Genomic DNA, 14,200 nt, shown 5'->3' with positions numbered 1-14,200 from the left:
CAGCAATCCTTCCAAGCCTCCAATAATTTTGTTTGGCATACTTTTGGGGTAGATCCCAACCATAATGTTTATTAGCTGAAAGGACTTTTCTTCCACTGATTTTTCCAGGTATTTTTAGTCCTTTTATGCTTTAGTTATTCATGGCATACTTTGAGAATTTAAGTATGCATTAGAATAAAAAAGTGCTTTATTTTAAATTGTTGCCTGTTAATGATCTTATCTGATGCTCTTTTTTCTTGGAGGGGCAGGGGGGAGTTACTAGCAATTCATCTCCAAATGTAACACTTCTCAGGCTCTCAATTCATATCCACTTGTCTCTATCCACCCGTTCTTTTTCAAGCTAGCAATCCTCATCTGTTTTTCCCTCCTTACACAGGAACAGGTCCAAAGTTTGATCACTGCTAACCTTCTTCAGCTTTTCAGCTGCACCATGTTTTCTGACAGGTGGCCAAAAATGCACACAGAGCCAATCTATAATTACGCCATTCAATCCATGACACACACCTGTTCTCATTTTATTGTCCATATCTTTGCAAGGATTGCTGTTAACTGCTATTTGAGGATATCTGAGCATACCCCTGCTCTTTAAAAGAAACCCATTACAAAGGAGCTTCAAAGTGTTTTCTGAACAATAACCACCAACATAAAGCCCACCAACTGGGTATATTCAGCCTGAATTATTTTTCTTCAGATTCATGATTCCATATTTACTAGAATTTAATTTTATCAGCAATTCTATAATCTAATGAACAATGAAGTCCCACGGCAACTGTCTGCGGTCAGTCCTAGCTTTCTCTTATCCTTTCTATCCTTTTCTCAATCATTTCTTCCCTCCAGATATTTATGACTATATCAAGCAACAGGGTCTTGAGTAATTCCACTGGTAACTCTCCCTTATCATAAAGTAAATAATTCTTTCTTTCCCCTGGTTACTTCTAAGCAGCTAACCCATATGCCCAGCAAACCTGTGACTCTTCAGTTTTTACAGTCTTCAAAACAGTATCTCATAAACATTCTTCCAAAAAGAAAAAACACCAACAGTTCTGTGTTATCAGACTGACCACACGACTAAGGATTAACAATAAAGCCTCCAAGGAAATGAGACCTGTGAGGCACAACTAACTTTATCAAAGTATGCACTAGCTCCTTTCTTTATGTTTACTCACACAAATAAGTTCTGTTTTGTTATCAAACCCCATCCAACCACTCCAGGAGATCCAGACATTCCTGAAAGAAATGCATTTACAGTAGCCATCCCATATTAGGGAAGGAGGAGAATAAAAGCAGTCTCAGTTCCCCTACACACTGCAGCCTCTACCATACACGGCGTAGTCTTTCAAAAGCAGCCCCTAGTGTCAGCAAGGTCAGAAAAATAGCAAGCACACAAGAACTCTCACTTCACTGCCCCACTAAGGTTCTGTTCAGATGACATACACTGTCACAATTTTTAATTATATCACAAAAGACTCCAAAGAATATCAGCCATCACTAGTCTACATTTACTTGCCTGATCTACTTTTTAAGAAGTCACCTTCATATTTTCTACCTTGCACTGGCAAGGCAACACTTCATTTAATGCTTCAGTTTGCAAGGGACAACAGCACAAGAGCTAGATAATCAAAACTCATTTAAAGATCAAGCCATACGCTGTGGTTTCATGGTTAAGTTCCTCTGGAATTCTTCAGCATATATCACCAGACATGGCTGTAAAAGTTATCATTCTGCTGATGGATTTAGATGCTCCTGACTGAAATTTAAAATGACAGTTGCCTGGAGTCAAAGAAAGTTCTGGTGAGAAGTCTCTTAAGCCCTTCTCTAACAAAAAGCAATACAATTAGTTCACTTAGTTTTTACTACATGATCTGACTTCTCTTGGGTGCCCTTTCATGCCTCTCTGAGCCCTAGTGACTCTGGCAAGTTTCTTGCTTTCGATGTGCAAGGTTTTCAGGTTCTAATGCACTTAGCAAAGCAGTTCTCAAACCCTCTGTCTTAACAGACTTCTATTTTGTTTGCTCTTTCCAGTTTTCCTTAATTCAACAGCTTCTACTTCTCAGATAACATCATCTTCCTGGCCTACATTCTCCTGGATAAGAGTCAAAGCTATCTTCACAGTCAGCATATGACAACAAAACCATCTTAATACAACATTTTCAAGCATTTTACCCTTTTGGCTTCCTCCTGAAGAAGCTTCTCAAAACCAAGATACTTTTTTAAAATGTAATGTTACTATAGTTTACATTTCTCTAAACATCTTTGCTCAGACAAGGTTATTGGAACACAGTCACAAAAAAAAGCAGCTCTGATATACATAAAACAAGATGCTGTATGCTGCTTAGGACTAATCTCAGAGTAACTTCTCTATTAGCTGAAGGAATAATTTGGTGTCCGAAAAACCAGATCACAACAGGATATTCCCACAAGAGTATTTTGCTGATGTAGTCTCTACGACCTTCATAAGCACTTGTTACTTCTTAAGTGTACTGTGACTTAAGTAAGATACTGTGACAGTATCTTAACATTAGGAACAGAATTACAATTTGCAGCCCATGATGTACATGCAGATATAAGTGACATCTTAACTTTTTTTTTTTTTAAAGATAGAACTTCTTTCAACATACAGCATGAGTCAATTTTCTCAATCTCCTTCTGGTGTCCTAAAAAATTTGGGCTCCAGCAGCATCCCAGCACCTAGCTATCTTCTATCACATTTTAAGATGCCTATTACACTACTTTCCCAGCAAAGATAAGCGTTTTAATTGACTTTTTCACAAGGCAGTTTTGCTATATTTATAGAAACACTGGGAATGAAACTCTTGGTGAGATCTAACTGTACTGTTAATGCAAGGTGGAAAAGATTAGAATGCAGGGATGCAGAAGAGAGGCTACTTGTACTTGCTACACTATTCAGCTTGCTAATTTTAACAGCCTGGAGGTACCTACCACTCACTAATGCTATTACTGCTAAGCACAGTAAACATCTGCTACTTCAGGCTGAACTATGCAACAGAATTGACACCTTTTGTTTACCAAAAATTTATCCCTTTTACTGTTTTAGGAAAGGCAGACACACTTCTAGTCTTCAGGTTAAAATAATGCTCAGGAGACATTCTCAGACCTTTGTAATGTTTTTCCTTAAAGGCAGGTTTCTAAGAAAGGAGATCATTTACTTTACTCATCATTTACTGTACTGTTACAACTATTATTATATATGACATTGACTTGTTACTTCAAGGACTAACTTCAATGCAGTGAAATGAAATTCTCAAACAACATCAACAAACTAGGTGAATGAAAAGCTACAGCAACTTTGTTCCCTCAAGTAAGCATGTTTCTTTTCAACATCATGTCTACACTACTAAGCACATTAATTTATTCTAAAGAAACAGAGCTATGACTGCATCATTTACATGGAACAACTGATCCTTTTTAAAAACATACTCATTCCAGTAAGTAAAGAATATTTTTCTAACTGAAAAGTCTAACGCATCAGCCAAGAATCCTTATAAAAGGAAAGAATAGATGTCATAGTTAAAGCATGTGGGTGTAACACCAGGGGTGAGTAGGAAAGGGAGGTAAAGAAATGGGGAGGCATAGGCAGCATTTCAACAGAAGCTTTGTTGAAATAAAGGTTACTAATAATAGGATAAGTTCTTTCATAAAGTGTGAATTCAGAAACATGCCCGAGGACTTCACTGTCTCAAGATTAAATGGCGAAAGGCCCAGCAGCCACTGTGCATATTTCAGAAATCTGTTGAACTACACCTTCACCTACAACTACTGCAAAGCACAAGTGCATTATCATGGAAATGCAGGTGGGATCTTACACTATAACCATCAAATGCATTCAATAGTTGAAATCAGTGTTACAGTCTAAAACTCGGGAACACAGTTTAGTGAAATAAAGGAGAATATATATATGATTGAAAGCAACAGTATATTCTGAGATACAGAATTTTTCCAATATTATCTAAGATTAAGACATCCGCAAAAGTAGAAAAAAAAGAACTATGACCAAGAAGATGAGAACTTACAATTCCCATCCCACTCACAACACCCATCAGGTGCCTTTACTTTTTTTATACCAGTCCTCCTCACTACCAGTAACACTCAGATAATAGTACTCTATGCCCTATGCAATGTTCTAGGCTTACAGATGAAAGAAACTATGAAGACATAGTGTTATGTTCACAGACCGTACTGCCGCACCAAATCAGTCTCGCATTACTACGTAATTCAGACAGCAGTTACCTTTGTCACTGTTATTGTATGGAAGGCAGCAAACTCAAAGACTGGCATAAAAAAAAATCTCAACTGTATAGAACTTAGAAATGTTTTACAGGTAGGTACCCTAAATACTAAACTCAAAGAAGAATCACGCTTACTTTGCATGTTAGCTAAGGAGAGAATGGAAATAAAGTACTTTTGTTCTCATCCACAGAACAAAGAGCGGTTTATAACATATATTGTACCTTTTCCACAAGAGATCGTGTTATTTCCCCTCTAAGCCTTCTCTTTGCCCCACACTCTTGCAAGTCAGAGCCAGTCCTAATTTTAGATTGAGTTTCTTGTCAATTAAATTTTACCTCTTAAGAGCACTTTGACAGCTCACGCACTCAAGAAACTAAGCTTGCTGGACTGATTTACACCGCAAATTTCCATACTTAAGTAACAGAATTTGTTTGCATTTTGGAAGAGAAAAAGAATCAAAAATGAACCTATTTTTGCAAAGTATGTCAATCCAACAAAACTCAACCAATTACCTTTCAATGGCTGGATGTACTTTGAAAAAGCTGCATTATAAAAATCTAGAAAAGAAACCGATATATCCTCAAGTTAATACATGGCAAAATAGATCTGCTACATAAGCTTCTGAACAGCTGTACATCACTCCTGACTTAGGCTGCTGGACTTCACCACACCACCAAGAAAACATCACATAATTATTTTGTTGCATCAGTGAAGGAGCATACCATATGTTAAACCTTGGAACTGAATCAGCAAGCTCACTATGCCAATAAATAGAACCGCTAAACACTGAAATTCCTGTCTTAATACTATTCTTCTCCAAATGCCCAAAGATAGCAAGCGATTAACATCCCAGACAAGTCAGAAAGGTTGCAACAGCAAAAACACATTAGTGATGAGAGACTAATTATGCCCATGTAGATCAGGTATACATTACACCAGGTTAGCCACTGAAACATTTAAAAGAAGCAGCAACTCTTGATATAATCTCAAGCAGCAGAGCCTAATTCAAAATGCATCCATCAAAGCACCACCAGCAGTAAACCCTGCACATTCAAAGTCAGTATCTCTGCAAGGCAACGAAAGCTGGAAAAGCCTCTTCTGGATTTAAGTACTGCTGCAGTTCACCATATAAAAGAGCTTCTTAATTTAAGAATCTCAACCAAAAGAATAAGGTGTTCCAGTATTAAAGATACCACACTGGTTGTTTAGCAAAAGCATGCATCACTAATCAGATTTTAGGGAAAGAAAGATCTTCTACTACCTTGTCACAGGATTCCATCAGAAGATGTCTTCAGAAATCCTGAAGTCATGTACAAAGCAGGAAAAGAGGATTGGAAGATTAAGGATATTAAAAAGGATTATGAGGAACAACTTAATGAGATGCAAACCTATGCTTGAGAAAGGATAAACTAGCTCAAGAGCCCAAAAAACCTGCTTCTGTTAAGTGAATTAAGTGATCAGAACAGAGAAAGTTAAGTGATCACAATGCATGACAAGTAGAGAAGCCAGTTTTTATTTTTTCTTTTTTTTTTTTATCCCTCAGAGGTTTCCCTGATATCTAACTAGACAGGGAGAACTTGTCCCAAGCCAACTTTTTAGTAGAAAATACTTCACAGCAAAATCTATTCCTGATAATTTGGTATTCACCAAAAGCAGCACTCACTTGATACTGCATTTGTATCAGAAGAACATTAAGCAGCCATTTTTTTTTAATTTAAAAGCATTAGTTTTGCCATTCATAACCGTCAAACTAGTCAAAAGTAGAATCAATGCAATACATGAATAGTTATGACTGTATCAAGATGTCAACATAGCTTTTATAAACGGAGTAGCATCTTAAAACCATTTGGAATTATTTTCAAGAATCAGTGAACCACAAAGGAAATCCTGTTATCTACTTGGATTTCCAAATGGCATTTGATAATGGTCCCACATGTCTTTATGAAGACTTATGAAGAAACTAAGCTGACATGGGATGAGAGGGAAGACCCTCATGTAGATCAAGAACTGTTTCAAAGAGAAAACAAGCAGCCGGAATTCTTAGTTTCCATATTAAAGGAAGGTCACTAGTGAAGCCCGGAAGTGCTCTATGCTAGTCAACATCCTCCTAAGTGATCTGGCATTGGGACAAATAGTAAAGAAGAGAAGTCCGAGGCTGCAAGGTTATCTAGAATAAGCCAGCTCAAGAACTGCAGATTGACATTAAAACACAGAGTGCACAATGAAGTAGCAGGCAGAATTTGAAATGGGATAAATATAAGCACAACAGAGGCATATGAGAAAATTCTATCTTTACAAAGATGCAATGAGGGGCTCTACACCAGCTCTAAACACTGATAATCAAGATACTGAAATAAGAATTCTGTTAAAAGGTCCTTTCAATACTCAGTAAGCAAAAAGAACAGGCAAGTCCCATGGTAGTAATCAGGAAACAAAGTACAAGATAGAACAAGATAGCCTAAGATGTAGGAATACTGTGACACTATCACATACAGGTCTGGTTCATCCAAGTCCCTAAGATACAACAGAACTGTAAAGCATACACAGGTGATAAAAATCTAGAGGCAGGAATCAGCTTCAAATACAAGGAATGATTAAATAGACTAGAAAACAGACAACTGTCAGGTGATTCAACTTTTCCCTTCCCACTTTCAAGTCAGCCACAAAGAGCATTCATGGACTGCGTCATTAATGCACAGACCTGTGGCTGCCAGCACCTACAACCCTAGTGACAGCCTCAGGCCAAAAAAAAAAATCTTTACATAACACATAGCTCAACTGGGGAACACCTTGCCACAGGACGCTGGTGATCCCAGAAGCTCATACCAGCTCAAGATGAGATGAGACAAATTCATACATAAAATCCACAAGTTTAACAATGCACTGCCTGTAGCCCAGGTAGTCCAAGAACCATAGATCATTTAAAATCTGAGAGAGTATTCCAGGAAATAGCATCACAGGCTCCTGTGGATATATTCTTCTCCCAACATTTGGCACTGGCCTCTAATGGTCTCACCCAGTACAGCTGTTTATGTTCTTAGTGCCAATTATCTCTACTGCCAAAGTCTAACAACTGTGAAAAGCATCATGAAGCCAATGCCAGGATTAAACTGCTCCAAACATGTCCCATTTTCCTCTACACACAGATGTGAGCACCTGTCATGCAAAGCCTTCTCATGTTTTACTACTGTAGCTCAGCCTTTCTGACCTCTAATACTATATTCTCTCTCAAGTCTACTGCTGCCAAAATATTCCTTTCATTCCCTTACCAAAAGCATCAGAGTCTAACTCTATGCTAGGCAGCCACTTTGCAAGGAAACTTTGAGCTTTACCTACTCCACTCAACTTAGTCGACCGCAAAAAAGAGATGTTATGTTCTTTTGACAATTCATCCAGCAGCTACCCTTGAACTCTGCTGCGTACCAACCTTTAGGCATGAAAACAATCCTTTCAACCACATCACGATGCTCTCTCAAGTCTCTGTCCAGAAATTTACTACGACTAACAGGCCCTAGCTACCCCTGCTCTCCTCCTTGCATACTACAGTATATACTGCCTAGTTCTGCCCCGATACTAAAGCCAGATGAAACAAGAATCGAGTGTACATTGCCAGCACTGCCTGCCTCTTACATTAAGACCTTCACTACAGGTAACAACCGAACACTGCAGATAACAGACACTAATGATTTAACAGTAGTGTGAAGTATAGCCCACTGTGTTAATTCTTTATTAGAAGGTATTAAAGCAAGACAGCACTGTTAAGTACAGGACGGAGTTAGAATAACAGCCTTGGGAATCCCTTTAAAGCCCTTACAAGTGCTGGACACCCCAGTGTAGACAGTAAAGGCTTCACAGAGTTTCCCAATTCTGCATTTTTCCAGCTCAAAGTACAAGAAAATAAAATTTGCAAAAGGGGCTGACAATGTGGCATCCTTACACATTAATTTGCATTGTCCAGCTCTGACAGCAGCATAATAAGAAGTGAGGATTGATAAACGTGGAACTAGAGCTCTGGAAGGCCCTGAATGCAATGCATTTTTAACAGTGCATTGCACAGAACCCAGTAATTGAATTTATCTTGGTCACCGAAGTTCAGCAATATATCATAAAAGCAAAAAACCCAGTAAGACTGGAATTACAAACACTTCAGCATACAGATGAAGAAATAAACAAAACCTAATACACACTTAGTTTATAGTAACACCACCACATCTGAGTAGCTACAGAACCTAATACACACTTAGTATATAGTAACACCACCACATCTGAGTAGCTACAGAAATGAATCTCTGGACATCATGTTTGGTACACAGTATCCTTCAGCTCCAAACTAGTGAACACTGAAACAAGTCTTCTGGGGAAGCATCGTCATAAGCTTACCTTGCTTATGAGGACTCTTCCCAGGCATCTGCTATGGTCACCAGACAAGGCTGGCCTGAATCCTCCTTCAGCCTAACCAAATGTGGAGGTGTTTGCACTGTTGTGCTCTACAACAGAACTTTTGTGTCATTATCAAGAAACAGTTAAAGACAACAGGTATGGAGGGGGAAATATGAATGCAGTAAGTAGACAGATGATATCCAATGCTAATTAGTTCAGGCAGAGCACCATTCCAATGTATCATAACACTTCTGGTATTCACACTAATCCTCAACAAGCCAGTTCTTTTGTTTCTGCACAGCACTATAATGTACCAAGCAGATATGCCAGGTATTTTAGCACTGATCTCATTCAAAATCTACAATTTATCTGAATATGTAGTTGAAGGTATTAAGCAAAACAGGCTCATATTGTTAAAAATGCTTTAATTCTTTAGTTACTTTGTTAAATTCCTATTAAGAAGCAGAATAATATTAAATCAGATATGATTTTATACTATTCATAAGCTATTAGCTACATCTTAAGAGATAAATGCCCTATTATCTGTGCACCCAAGCAATGCAAACCTAGCAGTAGAGACCTTAGTAAAAAGTTTAGAATAGCTTGATTCTATATTTTGAAATAAAATTCCAGCACTTTTAAGCTCTCTGGATGCTTAAATTAGTCAGATATATTTAAGATACCAACTTTACAGAAACAGAAGGCATTACTTTGATGTACAAAGGCAGCAGACCCTAAGATGCTAGATGTAGTTTAAAACCACTCAAGAGGATACTTTACAGCATCCTCTTGTACAGAGGATACTTTACAGCATCCTCTTGTACAGAGGATACTTTACAGCAAGAAGCCATATATAGTTCTGAACATCAGTCATAACAGTTTGAGCTAACCTCACAATATTAAAGGACGCTCATCTGCATTGCATATGAAACCAATCATTTTGTCATCAGTACTCCTAACCTAAACCCATGCATTTAAAAATTTACACTGTTTCTACATTAATCATTCTGTTGAAGCACTGGAATAAATATGGCTTCATTCTCCTCACTCCTTACCTTCAAAAAATCTGGAAAAAGATGACACAGGCCAATCTAGGGCATCCTAAGGCATAGCTTTAGGATGAAATCTAATCAAGCATGGCTATTCACACTTGTGTTTTATGAGAGGGAGAATTTCCTTTACAATACAAAAGATTGGCATGCTGCTGTCAGAAGGTGGTAAAAGCAATAGGTAGGAGTCCACCAGAAAAAAGGAATGCTGTACATAAAACAGAGCAAAACACAGCCCTTACAACATAAAGCATTCCTAAACCTCACCACACCTACCATCACAAAGCCACTGAATATGATCCATTTGAAAAAAAAACAGTGACAACTTGCACTGCTACAGACCATCTCCAGCTCTGAATGAGAAAGCCGAGAGAGCACAATGCTATTTCAAAGTATGCAGGCATTTCATCAAAAGTACTACTGCACCCTGGGAGAGGGCAGAGATTACCCTTCTTAGTCCGTTACCAAAAGACAATACAATAACACTGTGAGCTACTGCACATCACTTGGAAATTCCAGCATGTTGTAGAAAAACATTCTGCAGAGAACTGTACTCATGGCAGAGTAAGCTCTAACATTCATGCATAATATGAGTGTAAGAGCATCTATGAACAAGTCCTCCTTCCTATAATCTATGTCCAAAGCAGACTGCAACTGAAGATCGTAAGGATCACATTTTTTGACAGTTGCATACACCAGTTTGACACCGCTGAAGATGCTCTGTCAGTAGACCATCACAGTTATGGAAGTGGTCCCTCAGGACTGGGCTGACAGTTCCAGGTAACACCAGGCAACAAATCAGAAACATAAAGGATCCAGAAGAAACTTGTGTAGGGATCTGTTCCAACCCCAGTCTTTTCAGTGCATTTTTATTTGAATAGCCAATTAATACACCAGCCCTGGCTTCAGGAAAATTCAGTTAAACTCACCAGTAGTCAGGAATTACTGCAGAAGATAAAACACCTAAAGCCACTCCATCGGTGACAGTATTTTTGTTATTTCAATCATGTAAGTACTTCATAAAAAAATTTCTAACACCAATCAGAAAATTGTTTTAGAATACACACTTGTCCAAAACTCACCTTGGGTAACAGAACTCCAAGTTTAAGGCAGAAACTGCTTCTCATATTTAAGTCTATAGTTTCAACTTCCATGCTCTCCTTCAGCACTAGTTCCCTGCTACTCTAAGGAAAGCTGGACCTATGGGATCACACATGCTGTAGTTACCAGTGTCCCACTCCTAGCACCAGATCTCACTGTAGTAATACAGATCCATGACAGAAGATCAGGAAACACAGCTTCCACTTTCAAAGATATTTAGCCAAGAACTTGTCATTAACGCATCAGCAAAAGAACAACCTGTATTATGGAACTGAACAGCGCAACTGAAGCTTGGCTAAATAATTTTCTTGTGTATGGATTCTCTATAAACTTATACTTGAAAAGTGGCATAAGCTTTATTAAGGGAAAAGCCAACAGAAAACAAAAGGGCAGAAGATGAAAGATAAGGATAGGTGGTGCTGCCTAACAGCTAGAGGACAGAACCTGCCGTGCTTGGATTCAATTCCCAGGTTTGCCATAGACCTGCTGGGTGACCCCAGGCACTCCCTCATCTGCCTGCCTGGAGATCTACCTCAGTGACACTGACTTGCCTTACACAGATAAAATGTTAACTTGGTGTTCTACTACATCTCTAGGGAAATAAAACAAAGAAATTCAGACTATTTTTAAGATACTATTGGAATTTTAGACACACATCTTATTAGTACAGGACCCAAAGCTCCCAGCATATGACACCTCTTAAACATCCAAATCAGCTTCCTGTAAGCAATTTTCATTTTCAGTCTCAGGATGGAATTAAAAAGCAGTAGTCTTAAGTCTTATCCTCCCCAGGAGAGGGTACGATTTGCAAAAACAGAACTTAGAAAACATCTTTTAAAACTTCTGGATAACTTTAATGTACCTGACGCCTGATAGTACCATGCAAAAGAGAAAAGGAAGATGCTGTCCTTAAGTTAAATCTCCCAAATTTCTCCAGCTCTGAAAGCGCACCCTGTTATCTACCTCCCTCTACAAACATGCAGTGCCTTTACTCCATGGGCATCCAAGGGTCTTGGACTTTAGGAGTTCCAAGAAGCTACTTTTGAAATGACATCAGAAATCTGCTATGGTCAATCAATGCAGCCAGCACTTTTTCCATGAATAAAATAACCTTAACATCAGAAAGTAACACTTTCCCTTGACTGAGTGAAATTTGGCAGCTGAAATACAGAAATCTCACGGAGCACCCCAGAGGCGTTTTGCTGAAGTTTAGTCCCTTCTACACACCAATCAGACCAAACTGAATACTCTGCCTTGCTAACTACCCATTTATATGAGAAAGTTACAGCCACAGAATAGGATAAGCTTCATAAAAGCGATCTCTTTAGAAAGCCAAGTTTTAAGTTCAGATATTGGCTGGCTCAATCTATTCTAGAGCTAGAACACTTCCCCCAAAAACGTCCCAAGACCACACTGACTTTCATGCTTACTTCAGCCAGAATTGGGCACTTCCCTTTCAACTGATGTTCCTAACACTCCCCGAAGTAATCAGCCTGCTACACCCTAAGCAGAAGCACTTAAAAATGAGTGCAAGGGTTTTCTCTGAGCCTTCCATTTCCCCCTTATGCTCTGAATTGACCCCTAGGAGCTTTGACAAGCATCCCCCACCCATCTTTGCTTTGATTATTGTAGGTGTCATTTGATGGTGGCCTAGCAACTTCACCTCTCAACCTAAGCAGGCCTAAGACCCTGCATCTGCAGGTTCCCAGGCCCTGCCCGCGTTGCCACTTCGGTCAGGAGCCACCCAGCCAGCGCAGGCCAAGGTGATTTAGAAAAGAACACGGTTTTGTGCCCCACCATCCTCCATCATCGACCTCACTGCCGCAACCAGCTCCGGAGGAATTTGTGTGGCCCCAGCCCACACCCCACACCTCCCGCCCCGTGCCCGGCGGGGCCGCAGGAGAGGCCGCCGAGGTCCCCCTTTCCTCTCAGGCTGCAGCAGCCCCAGGGGTCCCGGCTGCTCACCCCTGCACGCCCGGGCTGTATTTCCTGGTCTTCCAGGGTGTGCCAGGGCTCTGCAGTGCTGGCTGAGGCGGCTGCCGCTGCTGGTGGGGCGAGTTGTTGATGGCGACGCCACGGCTGCCGGAGAGCAGGTAATTCATCCCATAGGTGCTGGCTTTATTCTCTCGTTTCCTACGGCCCGGGTGGTACTGGTGCTGCTGGGGAGAGGCCGGCGGCGGCGGGTGGGGGCTGCGCGCCAGGTGCGGGGGCTGGTGGTGCCCGTTCACACCGTTCACTTTGTTCTCGTGGAAGTTAAAAAACTCCCCGGGTCCGGCCCCGCTGCCCAGCAGCCCGGGAGGAGCCACCGCCGCCGCCCGGGGGCCGCAGGAGGAAGAGGAGGAGCCGCCGCCTCCGCCGCCGCTGCACGATCCCGAGGAGGAGAAGCCGGGGCTCTCGGTGCCGGACTCCACCGACGAGCAGGAGGACGAGGAAGACACGGAAGGCGACTTCTGCAGCCGCCGCCCTCCCTCGCCGCCGTTGACCGTCGCGGGGCCGCCGTCGCCGCCGCCGGCGGGAACCAGTCCGGTCAGCAGGGCCGGAGGGGAAGGCGAAGGCGAAGGCGGCGAGGAGGAGGAGCAGCAGGCGCCGCCGCCGGGCGCCCCGAGCCGCAGGCAGCTGTGGCCGCGGGGCGGGGAGGCGGCGGAGTCCAGAGCCGGGGAGTTCAGGCAGAGGTAGTGCGGGAAGCTGGCGCCGCCCCGGCCCCCCACGCCCTGCGAGGTCTCCCAGATCTGCATCCACAGCGCATTCGCGGGGCCTTTCTGCTCGGGCTGGATCCAGGCCACGCGGGGATCCATCCACGCCCGCCCGCCTCCGACCCTCACGGCCCGGCCAGAGCGCCGCGCCGCCGCCCGCTCCCTCGCCTCAGCGCGCCGGGCCCGGCAGCGGCGCTTAGGCGCGGGCCGGCAGCGGCGGCATGTGCCGCGGGGACGAGGGCGGGAGGGCGGCCGGAGAAGGGGGGCGCAGCAGAGCCGGGCGAGGCGAGCGCGGCTCGGGAGGAGCGGAGACGGCGCGAACTGTACCCGGCCCGGCGCTGCCCGCAGCGGCTCCCCCTCGCCGTTCCAATGTGGCGTCCCCCTCGCCAGGGCCAGAACGAGCACTGCGCATGCCCCGCAGATTTTAAACCTTCACTGGAGACGGCCGCCCTGGCAACCGCACATGCGCGCTGGCCGCCCCGGGAGGGGGCGGGGCCAGGCCCGCCGAGAGCGGTGGGAAGGCGGGCGGGGCGGGGCGCGAAGGGCGTTGGGCGGGCTTTCCCCGCTCCGGCGCGCGCGTCCTCCCGCGCGTGCGCGCCCGGGATTTGGGGGGGGGGGACGCCGGCAAGTTTGGGAAGCTCCTCGGGCGGGAGGCGGGGGCTCGGCGGGCGCCGCGCCTGCGCAGAGCGGCCCGGCCGGCCTCCCGCCCTCAGCCCGGGCGGCCCTGCC

The 14,200-nt window shown here is 43.0% G+C and overlaps 1 protein-coding gene across 5 annotated transcripts in view; it reads right to left on the bottom strand.

Annotated features, from left to right (window-relative positions):
- TENT4A (terminal nucleotidyltransferase 4A) overlaps positions 1-13,918 on the bottom strand; it is a 62,392-nt gene extending 48,474 nt beyond the window's left edge. For all 5 annotated transcript variants that reach the window (XM_049824072.1, XM_049824073.1, XM_049824074.1 and 2 more), the window contains exon 1: positions 12,744-13,918. In XM_049824072.1, the coding sequence (XP_049680029.1) occupies positions 12,744-13,573 (830 nt within the window). In that variant the 5' untranslated portion in view covers positions 13,574-13,918. The remainder of the gene's footprint in view (positions 1-12,743) is intronic.
- Positions 13,919-14,200: the final 282 nt, after the last annotated feature.

This window comes from Accipiter gentilis, chromosome 20, assembly GCF_929443795.1.
Source record: "Accipiter gentilis chromosome 20, bAccGen1.1, whole genome shotgun sequence".
NCBI lineage: Eukaryota > Metazoa > Chordata > Aves > Accipitriformes > Accipitridae > Astur > Astur gentilis.
This window is presented reverse-complemented; position numbering and strand designations above follow the sequence as displayed.